Here is a 14,344-nt window from a genome sequence, read left to right as displayed (position 1 = left end):
TTCACTGATGCTGAATGGGGAGAGCAACAGCCTCGCTGACCATCAGTCTGACAGTTAAGTCTACTAGGTTAACATGGGAAAAATAAGGACAGTAGACATTTTACTCAGCTCCCTTTCTAACTTTAAGAATGGCCTCTGCTACACATCGACACAGAATGAACAGGAAGGACCACAACAAAGTGACTGTCTGGGAAATGGAGTGTTTTGTACAGGGAAGGGGCAAAAAAAGGGTGTGAAAACCCCATTTTTCTTCCTGTTAGTCTCTCATCGGAGTGGCTCCCAATTGGAAAGGCTTAAGACAAGAACAAAGGTCAAGGTATAGTAAACAGCAAAGAGTTGTTTGCTTATGCCTGGTCCTGATCTAGGCTTTAGGCATACGGAAGAGGAAAAAAAAGGAGGTCCCATGATCCAGATTAATCAGAGTAGGAGATAGAGATTTGGGGCTTCTAAGAAGGAATAGAGCATATATTTACCTACAACATTTACTATGTCATATCTTATAGTTATCTAACTATAGCCTTGTATATACAAGGGAGAATGGGCCCAAAACAGAAAATAAAGAATCCCAACATCTGAGAAACTGCATTTAAGGAAGACATTTTATCCTATATAATAAAAGCATAATATGCAAATCGACCAAATGGCAGAACAACCGGTCACTATGACGTGCACTGACCACCAAGGGGCAGATGCTCAACACAGGAACTGCCCCCTGATGGTCAGTGTGCTCCCACAGGGGTAGAGCAGCTCAGCTAAAAGCCGGGCTCAGCTGGCAAGCCCAGCAGCAGTGGCGGGAGCCTCTGCTGCAGGCAGGCAGTAAGGAGCGAGGGGTCGTGGACGGTGAGAGCCCTGGACTGCGAGAGGGATGACTGCCTGCCAGCTTAGTGGACATCCTAAGCCAGCAGGTGGACATCCCGAGGGGTCCCAGACTGCAAGAGGGCACAGGCCAGGCTGAGGGACCTCTAATATAAAAATCTTGTGCACGGGGCCTCTAGTATAAAAATAATTCTAATAAAAGATTACAGTTTAGGCCCAGCAACCTTAATTGAAACTTCTCAAATAAGAAAGCAGGCTCATCTATCTAGGGCATAGGGACTTCAATGCCAAACAAGTACCATGGCAAAGAAGTGTCCCTGTTAACACTGTTATTTCTGGATGGTAGTATTTTGAGGGATATTAAGGGGATATTTTTCCCCTCTTATCTGTACTTTTGTTTTCACTTTCAGATGATAAATATGGATTCCTAATGCATAGAAAGGCCCTATCTGAATCTTCAAGGAGAATCTTAGATGACAACGTCTCACTGATGCATACCATTTACTCACTGGGACCATAAGCCAAGCACTGGCATTATCTCACTTCATCCTTGTAAACACCCTATGTATTACAGTATCCCTATTTTACAAATGGAAACCGGAAGCTTAGGGAGGTTAAGTAACTTTCCCAAGGATCCCTAACTAGCATATGTCAGAACTAAGACTGACTGCAGGTCAAACGACAACAGACACTGAGCAGTTAGCTCTTATGCTATGCCACCGCCCAAACAAGAACTACCCATCATCTTTTCCCTACAACTTTTGTTCACTGCACCTTCCCCTTTTAACACGGGTGGGACAAGAATTACCCAGAAAACAGACTTAAAATGAGGGTTAAATCCATCATTCTTTTTTTTTTAATTGAGGACTTTTTAAAAATATATTTTTTATTGATTTTTAGAGAGAGAGAAACGATGTGAGAGCGAAATGTCAATTGGCTGCCTCCTACACACCCTCTACCAGGGATCAAGCCTGCAACCTGAGCATGTGCCCTGACCAGGAATGGAACCAGCAATCTTTCAGTGTAGGGAATGACATTCTAACCAATTGAGCCACACTGTCCAGGCCTATTATTCTTTACCCACTTGCTATCGCCAAACTAATGAACCAAAAAGGAAAAGTGCATTTGGAATACAATTTCTTTTACTTCAAAAGTACTAAAATTTCGCCCTGGCCGGTTTGGCTCAGTGGATGGAGCATCAGCCTGCGGAATGAAGGGTCCCAGGTTCAATTCCGGTCAAGGGCATGTACCTTGGTTGCGGGCACATCCCCAGTAGGGGGTGTGCAGGAAGCAGCTGATCAATGTTTCTCTCTCATCAATGTTTCTAGCTCTCTATCCCTCTCCCTTCCTCTCTGTAAAAAAAAATCAATAAAATATATTTTTTTAAAAAGTACTAAAATTTCAATGTGACCAAGAAGCAAAGGACAAAATGTTAGGAAAAAACAAAATAACAAAAAACTACAGTTCAAATTATAGTCCATCCCGCAAGTACAAAAGGTAATAATTTAAAAAATAAAACCTGAGGTATTATTTTAGAAGTTAAATTGGACAGTTTTTTCTTGAAACAGCATCCCATCCTAAAAGTGGAAAAAGGCTGATTGTGTTATACACATAAGAAATGCAACCACCTGGTTCTCCAACAAATATAATACACATGCCAGAAATCAAAAGGAAGATATTGATGTATTGTATATGCCTGAAACTTATGTAAGTTTGTTAATCAATATCACCCCATTAAATTCAATTAAAAAAGAAATATAAGGATAAACTTAAGGATTGTGCAAAATCTAAGTAAAAAGCATTATAAAATTCTATAAGGGACACATAGGTCGACACATAGGTCAATAAATGGAATAATTCTTTGTTTTTAGACAGGAAAACACAAATATTGTAATCAATGCAATTTCCCCCAAATACAATACCAATGCATCCATATAACCATAACTAATGGACATAAGACACTGGGGGGTAAGGGAGGGCAGGGGCTTGTCAAGGGTGGGGGGGGAAAAAAGGACACTTATGTAATACCCTTTGTAATACTTTTAGCGAAAAATAAAAAAAAAATAAAAAAAAGCCATGTTTTTTTTAATTAAAAAAAAAAATTCCTCTTGAGACAAAAATGTGAGAAATTCCTATAAACTTTTAAGGATTAAAAGGGAGCAGTGAATAAGGATCAAGAGAAGAAACAGAGAGCCTAGTCAACTAACTAGCAATTAAAGCAGAATAGTGCTAGCACGGAAACAGACCCAATGGCAGGTGGCATCTCATGACCCTGGGGAAAAGATGAATCAATCAATAAATGGTACTAAATAGAACCAGTGACCAAATATTTTATTCACAGTTGGAACTCATCTTGTTGTAAAGAAAGAGGTAGGGCCCTAACCGGTTTGGCTCAGTGGATAGAGCATTGGCCTGCGGACTCAGGGGTCCCAGGTTCGATTCCGGTCAAGGGCATGTACCTTGGTTGCAGGCATATACCCAGTGGGGAGTGTGCAGGAGCCAGCTGATCGATGTTTCTCTCTCATCGATGTTTCTAACTCTCTATCCCTCTCCCTTCCTCTCTGTAAAGAATCAATAAAATATATTTATATAAAAAAAAGAATGAGGTAGGGATCCATCTTTTTTCCAAATGGCTAAATGTAAAAATAACACATTAATAGTCTAGAAGAAAGTAGGAACGAATATTTTTATAGTATTGAAACAGGAAAAAGCTTCAATTTTAAGGTTTTTTTCTAACATATGACCATAAACATTTTAAAATAAAGTGGCAATTACCCTGTAATTACTTTAGAACTTTACACCCTTATGAACATGTTTTTCTTAAACATGCAAATAGTACACTATATTTACTCTTCTTTTTTTTATATATTTTTTTATTGATATTTTACAGAGGAAAAGGGAGAGGGATAGAGAGTTAGAAACATCGATGAGAGAGAAACATTGATCAGCTGCCTCCTGCACACCTCCTACTGGGGATGTGCCCGCAACCCAGGTACATGCCCTTGATCAGAATCGAACCTGGGACCTTTCAGTCCACAGGCCAACGCTCTCCACTGAGCCATTTAGGACTATTTACTCTTCTTGAATCTGCTTTTTTTCCTTCAATACATGTTTTTCCCTAAGTCAATTCAAAACAACCTAGTAGTCCATTACATGGATATGCCAGATTTTAACCAATTCCCTACTGATGTCCATTTAAGTTAATTTTTAGTTCTCTAAGTAATTAAACCTTTGACATATCATTGTTTTATTGGTTGCCAGAACAGTCAAATTTCTGGATCAAAGGACAACTGCATGTCTAAAACTTTAACTTTTCACTTGAGTTTTGTTATATACATATACAAGTTTTTAATGTTTATGAAGTTAGATTGATATATTTTTATTGCTTGAGTTTCCCATGATGCTTGATTATTAAAATGGTCTTTTGTACTTAGTTTTTAAGTTTTATTGAACTATGATTCACACACCACAAAATTCAACCTCTTAAAGTGAACAATTCAATGATTTTATATATTCAGAATTGTGCAACCATTATCACTTAATTCCAGAACATTTGCATTACCCCACAGAGAAACTTGTTAGTAGTCACTCCTCATTCTTCTGTCCCTAGCCCCTGGCAAACATTAATCTACTTTTTATCTCCACATATTTGCCTACTCTGGACATGTCAAATCAATAGAATCCTACAGTATGTGGCCTTTTTGTTTGGCATCTTTCACTTAGCACATTTTCAAGGTTCATCTGCACTGAAACATACTGTATATCAGTATTCCATTTCTATTTATGACACAATAATCCACTGTGTAGATATACCAAATTCTATTTATCCATTCATCAGTTAATAAACATTTAGGTTGTTTCCACTTCTTGACTATTATGAATAATGATGCTATGAACATTGTGTACAAGTTTTTTATGTATTTACTTGTTCCTAATTTTTAATCCATCTATTCTAGAATGTTGTGACATAGGAATCTATTTCTTTCCTTCCAAAACAGTAGCTAACTAATACAGAACCCTAGATTTTCATATCTTCCCTCAAGTCTTTTAAGGTATACATGGTTTCTATCTCATCGATGTTTCTATCTTTATCCCCCTTTCTAAAAAAATCAACAAAAACATACTTTTAAAAAGTTATCTTGTACAAGCAAAACTCAGTATTAATTTTTTTCAGCAACTCACAGCTGTCATTGCAAAGCATCCAACTTGGTTTTGAAGAGAGTAACTTTCTCTTTACACTCGTATTTCATTTAAACTAACGAATAAAATTATGAAGCAGTAAGTATATTGAAGTAAGTACAGCTGTTGATAAATATGTAAGCCCACTGCAATGAGCATAATGTACAGTTATATTAGAAAACAGGCAGCATTCAGCATACCATGGGATTTAATTGGCTAATGCTATAGAAGTCAGTGAAGGGAGCATCTACTATACTGACTATCCTATATTGAGTCTTATTCTAATGGCTCTATCAATCCTGATTACTCAGGTTTAGTTCTTTTATTTGTTAAATCTATCTTTCATTGTGTTGGCTTTCTTCGGATGTTTGGTGTTAGATTCTGGGCTCATGTCTACTTGGGTAACTTGAAGGGTGGAGGGAGTGCTATGATGGGCAGTAGATGTTGCTCTGCCTTGAACTATTTTCAATGTGGTGCAGATGCTAAGAACTCCAAAAACTGTTCTTCTGGAAATGACTGTTCCTCATTCTTGCCAAGTGTTACAGTATTGGAGCAGGGGGGATGGGAAATGTCCTCTCTCCCCATCAATCTCTGGTTAGAATATCAATGCTGTATGTCAAGGGGGCGAGGATTTCGGCTTGATAGCAGATATCCTCCTTGCTGCTATATGGCACAGGCAGGGAGAGATACTTTTGTTGAGATTCCCCTACTCAGTCTTTTATCATAGGTCTCCGCTTTCCTCTCTACCTCCATCTTCCAGAAATGGGACTCACTTGATATTGCATCATTTTCCTACACTAATCTTCCTTCTGCTGCTGGGCTATGCTCTGGGCCTTCCCTCCACTTTCTGCCTTTTGGGAGTTTCTGTTTCTGATTTACCAAACTCTCCTCCTAGTTTTGGGTATGGAGAGACACATGTGTTTTTAACATACTTTTCATGCATTACAATACAGATCACTAATGTGAATAAATGTAAATTCTATAAAAGTTCCTACTTCCTCACATCATGCTACAGTTTTACTATATGCCATATTCAATGTATCTATTGTTTTTGGAAGTGCTACATCTGTATGTATAAATTAATTTGGTATTTGTGGGTAAATATTAATTATTTTAGATTTGTGTATCATGGTTCTGCTAACCTCACGGTAGGGAAATTTGTCTTTCTTCTAGACAGTATAAATGACAGAAATAGGTTTTTTAAAGATTTGCTAGGACTCTGTACTTTGAAGAGGTTTTTGCATGTGTGTCTGGGAACTTTTTATACAGATTTAATTGTTGGGCAAACAAAGTGTTCAGACCACCAAGAAGTAACTCTCCTAACTCCCCAGAAAAAGCCATTTATAAAAATTTGATATATCTGTCAAGATATATCTTATACATATGTGGACACATATATACACATACTTATCCTACATATGTGCATATGTATCATTTAACAAAATGGCATCATTTTACAACTTGCTTTTTCACTTTATATACAGCTTTCAGTATCAAAATACAGATAAAATTTATTCCTTAACAGCTTCATAGGATACTATTGCTTGGATGTGCCATAACTTTTACTTCCATAGAAACATTTGTTGTCTTAAGTAATGTCCCCATACAAATATATTTGTACTCTTTTAGATCTTGGATAAATTGCAATAAGGGGAATGGGTCAAAAATTGATACTACCATAGTGTCTTCCAAAAATGTTTATGCCAACTGATTTTGTGGGGTAGATTTTAACAATTAGGCTTTAAAACATGACACAGTAACTTGAGGCCATAAAGACAGATATATTTTACTATGAAAGAACTGAAAATTTCTGTTAAGCAAAAATATCATATACAAAGTCGAGGCTTTCATCTTTTGGTAGAGAAAAACTTAAACTCTTATAATATTTATAATTAAAATTTAACATCTTTAAAACTAGAATGATGATAAGGTCTATGAAGGTAAGAATCAGTGTATCCTACCCTCACAGAGTATTTAATGCTACATTCTTAGAACTATCACACTGCCTGGTACATAAGAGCTTCTAGTAATTAAATAAATAAAATATAAATAACCCAATAGAAAAATAGGCAAAGAAAAGTTATATACAAACAAAAAATGGCCAACAAATATAGACAAAAATGTTTAAACTTTAAACTAAAAAATGCAAATTATGACGGGGTGGTAAACACACAATACAATATACAGATGATATACCCCTGATGACGTACCCCAGGGGTATTACAGAATTGTACCCCTGAAGCCTATATAATTTTATTAACCAATGTCATCCCAAGAAATTCAATAGTATTAAAAAATGTTTGATAAAAAATAAATAAAAACTGAACATTAAAGTGAAAACTCTCATGATCTGTAAGACTGACAAAGTTTAACAGGTGTAAACTGGTTCAGCTTTTTGAACACTAATTTAACAATTCTCTTAAAATTTTAAATGTGTTCTTCCAGCATCAATTCTACTACTAGGAATTTCACTTACAGAAACACTTGCATAATTATAAAGAAGTAGTTTCACTGCACCATTGTTGATAGAAGAAAACAACTGTAAGCACCACAAGTGTCCATCAATCAAGAATTAAATAAACTATGGGACATCTATATAATAAAACAATATAAAAAACAAATGTCGAGAAGAATGTCTAATTGTTTAAAGAGAAATCCATGTGTGGAAGGGAAAAACACCATCCTAGAAAGGATAATGGACAGCAAGTGTGGGCTGGAGGTTGAGGGAGAATAAAGGAAGAGTGCATACCAGAAAGGCAGATTGACAGCTGTTCATCATCCACTGGAGATGCTTTTTGACTGTTCTTCCCATCTCCCACTTGATTTTCTAGTGTGACTCCACTGCACATCAGAGGAGCCTCCAGCGGACTTTTACAGTAAGGGTGGTCCAGCAACTTAGAACAAAGAATGTTCTGTTTGAGAGATCCATCCTCATCCATCTGGTATGAGCTCTCTTTCTGAACAGTCTCTTCGGACATAGGCCCATCTACATTACTTACAGATTGATCTGCCCCAGACACTGACAATTTTACTGTGTCATCATTGACAGTACTTGTCCGATTTTCCTGACCAAGAGTCATATTTTCTCTTTCGGTTTCTGAGATAAACACATTACTAGAATGATGGTCTGGTAAGGGGATGTCATGAATTAGCTCTGGAAACTCCCACTTAGGAGGGGAAGAGGGTGACTGGTCCCAGGTATATGTGGCACTGCCATTCTGTTGGTCAGGGAATGCTTCAGCTAAACTAAGCTCCTTGCCCAAGAAAGGGCTTCCTTTAGTGCAGCCATCAGGCACATGAGAGTTCTTTCCCTTCATCACAGTACTGCTGTCCATACCTGGGAAGTGTGGTTGATGCCGACAAGAAGGGTCTTTAAGTTCTGGGGAAGGGAATGGGCTACAACTGCCACCCTCACCGTTCTCCCTAAGGGTCTCTTGATGGTCCCCAGTGACCTGCACCCAACTTTGCTGGGCTTTTTTTAGCTTGCAAACTTTGCTTTTTGTTCTGAAGTGCTGGGATCTGAGAATCCTGTACCGAAATCTAATCATGGATAATTTCTCATACATCATAAGCGGAGATACTTTTATTCTTCTATGTTGGTTAAGTTGGAACTTTTTTGGAGTCAGAGGTCCCCTATTCCTGTGGTGCTCCAGCCCTCGGTAGCAGCCATAACAAAAGCGCTTTCTCTTATGGTTGCTCAAGGTGACCACAACTGTGCCACTCTCACCTGAACTTTGGCTCTCCCCATTGAACTTCATGGGAAAGTCAGAAGCTTGCAGCTCCGTCCTAGGTCTGTGACCAATAGCCTGATCTAAAACACTATTTGCTGGTAAGTCAGCAACTGCCTGCAAGAGATTTTTCTCTCCGTGGTACTCATGGTCAGAGTTCTTTGCTGACAGCAAATTCTCTGCTTGGAGTTTCAGGAGGGTCCTTGAGGAGGAAACTAAGTGTTTAGTGCTGTTTCTTTTCACTTTAGAGGACAGAGTACTAACATTTTCAGCAGCCACATTCGACTTTGTCTTAGCAAAAAGAGGTTCATCCTGGATCCAAGTTTGCTGGATTTGAAGGGCCTTCTCTCTGCACTGGAAATGCCTCAACTGCCTGCTCCAAGTAACTGGCCTTCCCAACTTTGCTTTCAGAATGCACAAGTGCTGGTGAAAGTAGAACTTCTTAAAACCTCCAAACCCAGTATTCCATTTCTCAGAAAAGGCTAAGTGGATTCCTTTTCTCCATAGAATTTTCCTCTGTTTTTTCATCTTTCTGATGCATAATGAGATCTGGATGTAGCTGTAAAGAAGAAAAAGAAAAGTTACATTTCCACCCTAAAACTTAGGTCATAAAGAGCCCTGGCCGGGTAGCTCGGTTGGTTAGAGCATCATCCAGATACACCAAGGCTGCAGGTTCGATCCCTAGTCAGGACACATACAAAGTCAGCCAATGACTGCATGAATATGTAGAATAACAAATTGATGATTCTGTCTTTCCCTTCCTCTCTCTGAAAAAATCAATAAAAAAAATTTAGGTCAAGCCCTGGCCAGTGTGGCTTGGTTGGGTGTCATCCTGTGCACTGAAAGGTTGCTGGTTCGATTCCAGGTCATGGCACATGCCCAGGTTGTGAGCTTGATCCCAGGTAGGGGGCATGCAGGAGGCAGTTGATTGATGTGCCGCTCTCACATCAATGTTTTGCTCTCTCTCTCTACCTCTCCCTTCCTCTCTCTAAAAATCAGTAAAAAAGTCTTTAAATAAATATAGATCATAAAGATATATTCACAGGAATATATATTAGAAAACTGAATAAAGAGGGCGCATAAAATTCAACTAGACCAGTGGTTCTCAACCTTCTGGCCCTTTAAATACAGTTCCTCATGTTGTGACCCAACCATAAAATTATTTTTGTTGCTACTTCATAACTGTAATGTTGCTACTGTTATTAATCGTAATGTAAATATTTGATATGCAGGATGGTCTTAGGCGACCCCTGTGAAAGGGTCGTTCGACAGCCAAAGGGGTTGCGACCCACAGGTTGAGAACCGCTGAACTAGACTATCAGACAAAATGAAATCCTTTATGATCACGGAATTCTAGGAATTCCCCACAGTGAAAGTTGAGAAGAAAATCATGCATACTCTAACATGACCCTGTTTGCTATACCTGCCCACAATAAACTAAGTTTCAAGAATCATTTCCCAATATGCAGGGACTAAACACACGTTTACCTCAGTTCCCTCTCTAAATCCCATTAAGATGACAAACACGGGTTTTAAAAAGGTAAAAACACTCAAGGACAAAGAAAATGAAAAAGGAGATGAGAGCAATACTATTTTTGAAAGAAGAAAGCAGATGAATGAGTATTAACAGACTTAGCAGGCCAAAAGAGCAGAAACTAAGCCAGCAGTAGCAGAAGCCAAAAGGCAAGCTACAAGATCTCAGAAAGGCTTAAGAATTGAAAGCAATAATACCTATCAGGGTATGAGGGGAGTGGAAAAATGAAGAACTGGTTCAAAGTCTGAATAAAAAACAAACCCTAAGATCCCTTCTCCTACCTTGGCAGATAACCAACGTCTTACTTTCTGGGGAGTCCATTAAATTGAGGTCCACAAAATTGAGGGTTTACTGTACAGTAAATCCAAATTGAAATACAAACAATAATAAATGAACCTAACTGTATTACAAATAATCAACATAACCAGAATGAAAGGAATTAGCCAAAAGTAAATTTGGAAAACATTAACTGTGTAAGATGAGAAACAAAAGAACTATACAAATACTATACTTTAGTTATTGAATTTGTTTTTCACAGAGGGATGAAATTCTGAAACTGCTTTGTCATTATTCTAAAATTAATCAAGTAAGTACATATGTTGTGGGTAACTAGAGCTAGGTTTCATGTTCGTGAAGTTACAAGTAATGAGAGAGACAAAGTGAGATAGCTTTGAATCCGTAGTGACAGACAGAAACCAGAGGTATTTGTATGAACTGATGGTGATACACACACACACACACACACAAATATCTAAAAGTGTGCACACACATATATTTATTTCCTAGCTCTCTCCACTTAGAGAGTCTAGAAGCAATAGCATCTCAGTAGCAATGAGCACCTCTAGCACCCAGATCTTGGTTTCTAAATATTACTCTACACTTAAAAGAAATGGCTGATTCCAGAGCTGGGGCAGAGGAAGTATAAGATAAATCTGGATTATTATTGTAGTGCCAGAAAGTATACAAGTGCTCAAAAATGTATGAGATATGTCAAAAGGACACAGGAGCCAACTTTAAGAGACTCACAATGGCCAAAAAACACACACTGAGCAACTGAATATAAAATGATAGTAATGGGGCCTGGCTGGTGTGACTCAGTGGTTGAGCACTGACCTATGAACTCAGTTTGATTCCTGGTCGGGGCACATGCCCAGGTTGCAGGCTCGATCCCCAGTGTGGTGCATGCAGGAGGCAGCCAATCAATGATTCTCTTTCATCATTGATGTTTCTATATCTCTCCCTCTCCCTCCCTCTCTGTAATCAATAAGTATCTATATATCTATACTAACACTTGGAGTGCGGGTGAATTTCCCGCCAAAATATAAGATGGCTCTGTCTTTTGGTTTTGTTCCATCCACCAAAAGGGTGGATTACAAACAAATATTTGGTAATACGCAGTTACAATCGGCCCGAGTTTACACGTTTCCCGCACTCCACCGCAAATCTATATGAACCGAGTTTTAAGACGGCTCCCGCGGAGTACGCGCAATTCACGCGAGCCGACTTAACTCGTTTCCCGCACTCCAAGTGCTAATAAAAGAGAAACATGCAAATTGGTGTCACTCCGCTACACCTACCAGCCAATCAGGGCGACTATGCAAATTAACCCAACAAAGATGACGACGGCCATGGAGCTGGAGGCTTGGGTTGCCCCCGGCGATGGAGGAAGCCAAGCTTCCAGCCCGCCCTGGCCGCCACTCAAGGGAGAGAACAACATGCAGGTACGGCCAAGAGCCTGAGAGATCAACACAGAGGGGCGCCTGCTCCAAGCCTCTGCGGTGTGGCTGGGGGCAGGCACCCAGTGGACACACACACACACACACACACACACACACACGGGGCGCCTGCTCCGAGCCTCTGCTGCCAGACAGGAAGCGGGCCTAAGCCGTCAGTAGGACATCCACTGAGGGCTCCCGGACTGTGAGAGGGGGCAGGCTGGGCTGAGGGACCCCCACCCCCTAGTGCACGAATTTCGTGCACCAGGCCTCTAGTCTAATCTAATAAAAGAGAAACATGGTAATTAGCGTACAACCGCTACCATTCCCATTGGCTAATTAGCAAGATATGCAAATTAATCACCAGCCAAGATGGCAGTTAACCGCCAACAAAGATGGCGGTTAATTTGCATATGTAGGCACAATGCAGGTAGGCGAAAGGGAAAGCACGGAAGAAGCCCCCTGCCACTGACAGTGATCGGAAACCCAGGGGGGAGCTAAGAGCCAGGGGGCAGGGCAAAGGCAGCCCTGGGGGCCGCCTTTGCCCTGACCCCCAGCCATGATCTGAGAATCGGGCGCCTTTGCCGCACTGGCCAGTGATAGCGGGAAGTAGGGGTGGAGCCAGCGATGGGAGCTGGGCAGGGGCGTTAGGCCCGGGCAGGGGCGGAGCCCGCAATCGGGGGGGTGGCTGCAGCTGGGGGGGGGTCCCCTGCCCAGGCCTAATGTCTCGGCCAGAGGCGTTAGTCCCGGGCAGGGGCAGCTGCGGCTGCGGGTCGCCGCTGCCCGGGCCTAAATCCTCGGCCAGAGGCGTTAGTCCCGGGAAGGGGCGGAGCCCGCGATCCCGGGGCGGCTGCAGCTGGGGGGGTCCCCTGCCCAGGCCTAACGCCTCGGCCAGAGGCGTTAGTCCCGGGCAGGGGCGGCTACAGCTGCAGGTCGCCGCTGCCCGGGCCTAAATCCTCGGCCAGAGGCGTTAGGCCCGGGCAGGGGCGGAGCCCGCGATCCCGGGGCGGCTGCAGCTGGAGGGGTCCCCTGCCCAGGCCTATGCCTCGGCCAGAGGTGTTAGGCCTGGGCAGGGGCGTTGCCAGCGATCACAGGGGGCTGCAGCTGGGAGGGTCCCCTGCCCAGGCCTAACGCCTCGGCCAGAGGCATTAGGCCTGGGCAGGGGCGGTGCCAGCGATCATGGGGAGCAGGGGCAGAGTCGCTGATGGTGGGAGCTTGGGGTCCCCTGCCCAGGCCTAATGCCTTGGCCACATGCGTTAGGCCTGGGAAGGGGTGGAGCAGGAGGTCCTTTGGAGAGCTGTGGGTCCCCTGCCCAGGCCTAATGCCTGGGTGAGAGGCATTAGGGCGGAGCCGTCAATCGCAGGGAGCAGGGGCTGAGTTGGTAATGGTGGGGTGCTGGGGGTCCCTTGCCCACCCTGATCCGGGACACCCTTCAGGGCAAACCAGCTGGCTCCCACCCGTGCACCAGGCTTCTATCCTATATAATAAAAGGGTAATGTGCACATGCAATTTTTTTTCCAAATATATTTTATTGATTTTTTACAGAGAGGAAGGGAGAGGGATAGAGAGTTAGAAACATCGATGAGAGCGAAACTTCGATCAGCTGCCTCCTGCACACCCCCTACTGGGGATGTGTACGCAACCAGAGTACATGGCCTTGACGAGAATCGAACCTGGGACCCTTCAGTCCGCAGGCCGATGCTCTATCCACTGAGCCAAACCCGTTAGGGCGGTAATGTGCAAATTGACCCTAACAGCAGAACGACTGGGAATGACTGGTCACTATGACACACACTGACCACCAGGGGGCAGATGCTCAATGCAGGAGCTGCCCCCTGGTAGTCAGTGCACTCCCACAGGGGGAGCTCTGCTCAGCCACAAGCCAGGCTGACGGCATCACAGCGGCGATGGTGGGAGCCTCTCCTGCCTCCTCAGCAGCTCTATGGATGTTCAACTGCAGCTTCGGCCCACTGGCAAGTGGACATCCCCCCAAGGGATGTATCACTGCCAGCTTAGGCACAATCCCCCAGGGAGCAGGCCTAAGCCAGCAGGTGGACATCCCCCGAGGGGTCCCAGACTGCAAGAGGGCACAGGCTGGGCTGAGGGACCCCCGAATGCACAAATTTTTGTGCACCGGGCCTCTAGTATATATATAAAAGTCTAAATGACTTACCAACTGGTAGCTATGATGTGCAATGACCACCAGGGGGCAGACGCTCTGACCAGTAGCTATGACGTGCACTGACCACCAAGGGACAGACACTTAATGCAGGAGCTGCCGAGCTGCAGTGACTTGGCAGCTGCAGTTCCCAGGTGATGCACCTGGAACCAGAGAGGAGGAAGCCAATTCCGGGGTGCGTCACCCGAGAACT

General features: G+C 42.4%; 1 protein-coding gene across 10 annotated transcripts in view; it reads right to left on the bottom strand.

Annotated features, from left to right (window-relative positions):
* SENP5 (SUMO1/sentrin specific peptidase 5) overlaps positions 1–14,344 on the bottom strand; it is a 55,345-nt gene that overhangs the window by 27,331 nt on the left and 13,670 nt on the right. For all 10 annotated transcript variants that reach the window (XR_002828207.1, XR_002828208.1, XM_023750513.1 and 7 more), the window contains one exon: positions 7,745–9,282. Coding sequence is in view for 8 of the 10 variants with exons in the window: in XM_023750512.1 (XP_023606280.1) it covers positions 7,745–9,282 (1,538 nt within the window). In the remaining 2 variants the exon portion in view is untranslated. The remainder of the gene's footprint in view (positions 1–7,744; positions 9,283–14,344) is intronic.

The sequence above is a fragment of the Myotis lucifugus genome, unplaced genomic scaffold (genome assembly GCF_000147115.1).
Source record: "Myotis lucifugus unplaced genomic scaffold, Myoluc2.0 scaffold_14, whole genome shotgun sequence".
Taxonomy (NCBI): Eukaryota; Metazoa; Chordata; class Mammalia; order Chiroptera; family Vespertilionidae; genus Myotis; species Myotis lucifugus.
This window is presented reverse-complemented; position numbering and strand designations above follow the sequence as displayed.